This window comes from Babesia bigemina, scaffold Bbigscaff_57319, assembly GCF_000981445.1.
Source record: "Babesia bigemina genome assembly Bbig001, scaffold Bbigscaff_57319".
Taxonomy (NCBI): Eukaryota; Apicomplexa; class Aconoidasida; order Piroplasmida; family Babesiidae; genus Babesia; species Babesia bigemina.
The window spans coordinates 1-4,310 of record NW_012236991.1 but is presented as its reverse complement, the minus strand read 5'-3'; the positions used below and the strand labels follow the sequence as shown (position 1 = coordinate 4,310).

The window sequence follows — 4,310 nt, the reverse complement described above, 5'->3', positions numbered from 1 at the left end:
TGAAAGACATGTCGACCGTCTCTCCCAAAAGCCCACTGACTACAAGGAAAACTTCGAAAAGCTGGCCAACAAGTTCCAGTCTTTCTGGCAGCCACTCCACGACTACGTCACAGCGGAGATCAAGAGAGTTCACGCAGCAAACAAAGAGCGAAATAATCCCAAGCCATCTGGCGACGGACAACTATACACATCCAAGCTAGATGTCGTTACTAACGAACTTAACATTTTGCTAAACCATGTTCGTAAAAACAACAGGTACGACTACCGTGTTCCCAGTATGCTCGACATCCTCTTAGGAGAAGCTCAAGGTCTCCACCCTGAGTCATTTTCTGAGCCGAACACTCCGCTGCTGGAAACCATTGCCCATGGTTTCCAGGGTTTGGTGGGTGAGCTCGACAAGGCGTACATCTCCGCGTACGACAGTGAGACCATCCAATGGACAGAAACTGCCCTTAGCACCGGTTTAACACAAAACGCTCACCGCTGCGCTAAAATATTCTTGACCGCTTTTTCCACAATTTACGATGCTGTGCATGACTTGAGGATAAATTGCAATAGTCTGAGGGGACACCAAATTCACTCGTCCTCTGATCTCGGCGGATTGTTCCTACGGCACGGCTTTAAGGTGTCCGCAGAAAACAAACAGCACTGGGAGCTGCAGAACAAGAGCGTCATAAACGGTGAATACGTCGCGAACAGACTTAGCTTTAGGGTCGAAGGTGCGAAAGACAACGAGCATCTTAAGGAGTGCGAATCGAATAAACGCAAGTCTAACGTCCTTTTTAATCTTTTCGATATTCTCAAATGCATTCTGCATCACGTCGACCAGTACAACGCCATATGTCACATCGCTATACTCCCCAAACCTAGAACGCCATGTACCGTTTTCGAGATGCTGGCGTGGCTCTCAGGGCTCACTTACACTTCCGCGTACCAGGCGCTGCTATCAGACGGGTTCACCAACGTGCTTGATAATCCGGATACGCCGCTTGCTGGCGACGGAGAGATCAGCGTATTCGACATCGAGCAGTCATACCTAGAGGCGCACCCGCAGACCATCACGTATAAGAGCATACGGACGGTGTTGCAATACCTTTGTTCGAAATCGTACGATTTGCTTACCACCGTTGTTGGCCACGGCGACGCGGCGACATTCTACGCTTGCGACTATTCGAATAACACGCTGAATCTGTACTACCCGAGCTCCGGCGAAGATTGTTTGCAGATGTTGCTTGACTTCCTGCGCAGAATTCTGCAGCCGCTCAGGTATTTGTTTGAACGATGCAGCGTCGCAAACAAGAACTACGGATGGGCCGACTGCCACTACGGCAGGGACGTACCTACGACCAAATCGCACTGCAACATCAAGCCAACGGACGAAGCAGCGTGCGTACCAAATTGCCAAGCAGAGTGCAAACCAAATTGTCAACCAACGTCGCCATTGATGAACTACCTAAGTGACTCTCTATTCGGCTACCTGCCACATAGATTGGAGTCTGTTGGATGCAAGTCCAAATGCTCCACCTGCCCCTCCATTTCTAGGCTGGGAATGCCGTGCGTCACACCGCTGGGTTTTAGGGCGTTTTCTGGATCGACCAAAACAGGCCATCAGCTACGTGAGATGATTCGCGAATTCTTAGGTAGTGGCGTGATTTCATCATTGTTCGGCTTGTCACCAACTCCGCCGAAAACGCTGCCGGAGCATTTCGGTTTCGGGTTAAGCTTGGTTAATAAGTGGGTCAAAGTTGCATCTTATATTACTGATGCAGGTACAAAACCAGTATCACAAACTAAGATTGAAGCATCTATTGAGGAACTCTCCATTAAGCTCTACACTGACACGAGTAAGCTTACCAATGTACTTCGTGACGCTTATGGCAGCAGTCAGCATGAGCACCAAGATCAGAATCATCTCGAAGTCTATGCCGATGTATCTAGCCTATGCATAACTAACAGTTGCACCGACAGGGTTACGCGCTGTGCTCCCTATCTATCCACACTGTGTTCGGACACGTATCAATACTTTGTTCATAAGAACTTTGCCACGTACCTCACATGGGCTGTCTACCTGCCGTGGGATTTCTGGACTCAACTCAACAATTTGTGTAACGCGTTCAAGAATATTTTCTGCCAAGACTGGGGATGTCATAGGTGTTTACGTGCTGACAAATGTAAGCGTGGACAGCATGGACTCGTCGAGAAGGTAGACAACCAACATGACAAGCCTCATTGTAAGTGTCCATCGATGGTTCAGTGCAAGGGTGTATCGGCAACACTGTACCAGTTCGGTTTCTGTTTTGGTAACGCGGCGACATTAAATAACGAGGCATCGGCTAAGAAGTGTTCTGATTTCTGCTCTCAGCTGGACAAGGTGTTGAAATCGGAATATTTTGTTAAGCTGTTCAAAGAATGTGACATATTCATTTGGACTATCAGAGAACCGTTCACCTACTTGGTTCTCGCGCTCTGGTCACTATCCCTCTTCTACCTCATCTGCGTCATGGTTGGCAGACTGGATGTGCTCCACATCCGCTCACACCTGAGATCACCATCATCGCACAGGATAACGGCGCAGTCATTGTTGGCTGCTGCGCAAGTCGGAAGGCTTGCCAAGATATCGTACCTTCAACCGTGATCATCGTCACATTTGTAATTCACGTAACTACTCACTTAGCGAATCACCTACTCACCTAAATAACAAACGTAGTCTAATGTCTCGAATTACTCTAGCGGCAACCTGTGAACTAAATAGCACCTAGATTAGGTTATGACTGATAGACAAAGCTAAGTGCTTAGCTAGCATCCAAGCTAAGTGCTAAGCAAGCACACAAGTTACGTGTTAACCTAGCACCCAGGCAAAGTGCTAAGCTAGCATTCAGGCAAAGTGCTAAGCTAGCACCCAGGCAAAGTGCTAAGCTAGCAACCAGGCAAAGTGGTAAGGTAGCAACCAAGTTAAGTGCTAAGCAAGCACACAAGCAACGTGTTGACCTACCATCCAGGCAACGTGCTGACCTAGCAAACAGGCGAAGTGCTAACCTAGCACCCAGGCAACGTGTTGAGCTAGCACCCAGGCAACGTGCTAAGCTGGCACCCAGGCAAAGTGCTAAGCTAGCACCCAGGCAACGTGCTAAGCTGGCACCCAGGCAAAGTGCTAAGCTAGCACCCAGGCAAAGTGCTAAGCTAGCACACAGGCAAAGTGGTAAGCTAGCACTCAGGCAAAGTGCTAAGCAAGCATCCAGGCAACGTGCTAAGCTAGCACCCAGGCAAAGTGCTAACCTAGCAAACAGGCTAAGTTGATGCTTACTGTAGCGATGACATGGTCACGGCAGCGATGACATGGTCACGGCAGCGATGACATGGTCACGGCAGCGATGACATGGTCACGGCAGCGATGACATGGTCACGGCAGCGATGACATGGTTAAGGCAGCGATGACATGGACACGGCAGCGATGACAGTTAATGGACACGGCAGCGATGACATAATCACGGCAGCGATGACATGGCTACGGCAGCGATGACATGGTCACGGCAGCGAGGACATGGTTACGGCAGCGATTTCTTGGTCACGGCAGCGAGGACATGGTTACGGCAGCGATTTCTTGGTCACGGCAGCGATGACATGGTTACGGCAGCGATGTCATGGACACGGCAGCGATGACATGGTTACGACAGCGATGACATGGACACGGCAGCGATGACATGGTCACGGCAGCGATGACATGGACACGGCAGCGATGACATGGTGACGGCAGCGATGACATGGTTACGGCAGCGATGACATGGTCACGGCAGCGATGACATGGACACGGCAGCGATGACATGGTCACAAGTGGTGATTATTATCCACTCTACGTCGCTCCTTAACCCACTCTACATCGCCCCTTATCCACTCCACATCGCCCCTTTATCCACTCTACATCGCTCCTTATCCACTCCACATCGCCCCTTTATCCACTCTACATCGCCCTTAACCCACTCTACATCGCCCTTAACCCACTCTACATCGCCCCTTAACCCACTCTACATCGCCCATTTACCCACTCTACATCGCCCCTTTATCCACTCTACATCGCTCCCTAATCCACTCTTCATCGCTCCCTAACCCACTCTACACCGCTCCCTAACCCACTCTACATCGCTCCCTAACCCACTCCACATCGCCCCTTTATCCACTCTACATCGCCCCTTTACCCACTCCACATCGCCCCTTTACCCACTCTACATCGCCCCTTATCCACTCTACATCGCCCCTTAACCCTCTCTACATCGCTCCTTAACCCACTCTACATCGCTCCTTATCCACTCTAC

The 4,310-nt window shown here is 50.2% G+C and overlaps 1 protein-coding gene across 1 annotated transcript; it reads left to right on the top strand.

Annotated features, from left to right (window-relative positions):
* Window positions 1–277: 277 nt before the first annotated feature.
* On the top strand, window positions 278–2,635 carry BBBOND_0000880 (hypothetical protein, conserved; the record flags this gene model as incomplete). Its single annotated transcript, XM_012914933.1, has 1 exon — window positions 278–2,635. The coding sequence occupies one exon, from the start codon at window positions 278–280 to the stop codon at window positions 2,633–2,635; it is 2,358 nt and encodes a 785-aa protein (XP_012770387.1).
* Window positions 2,636–4,310: the final 1,675 nt, after the last annotated feature.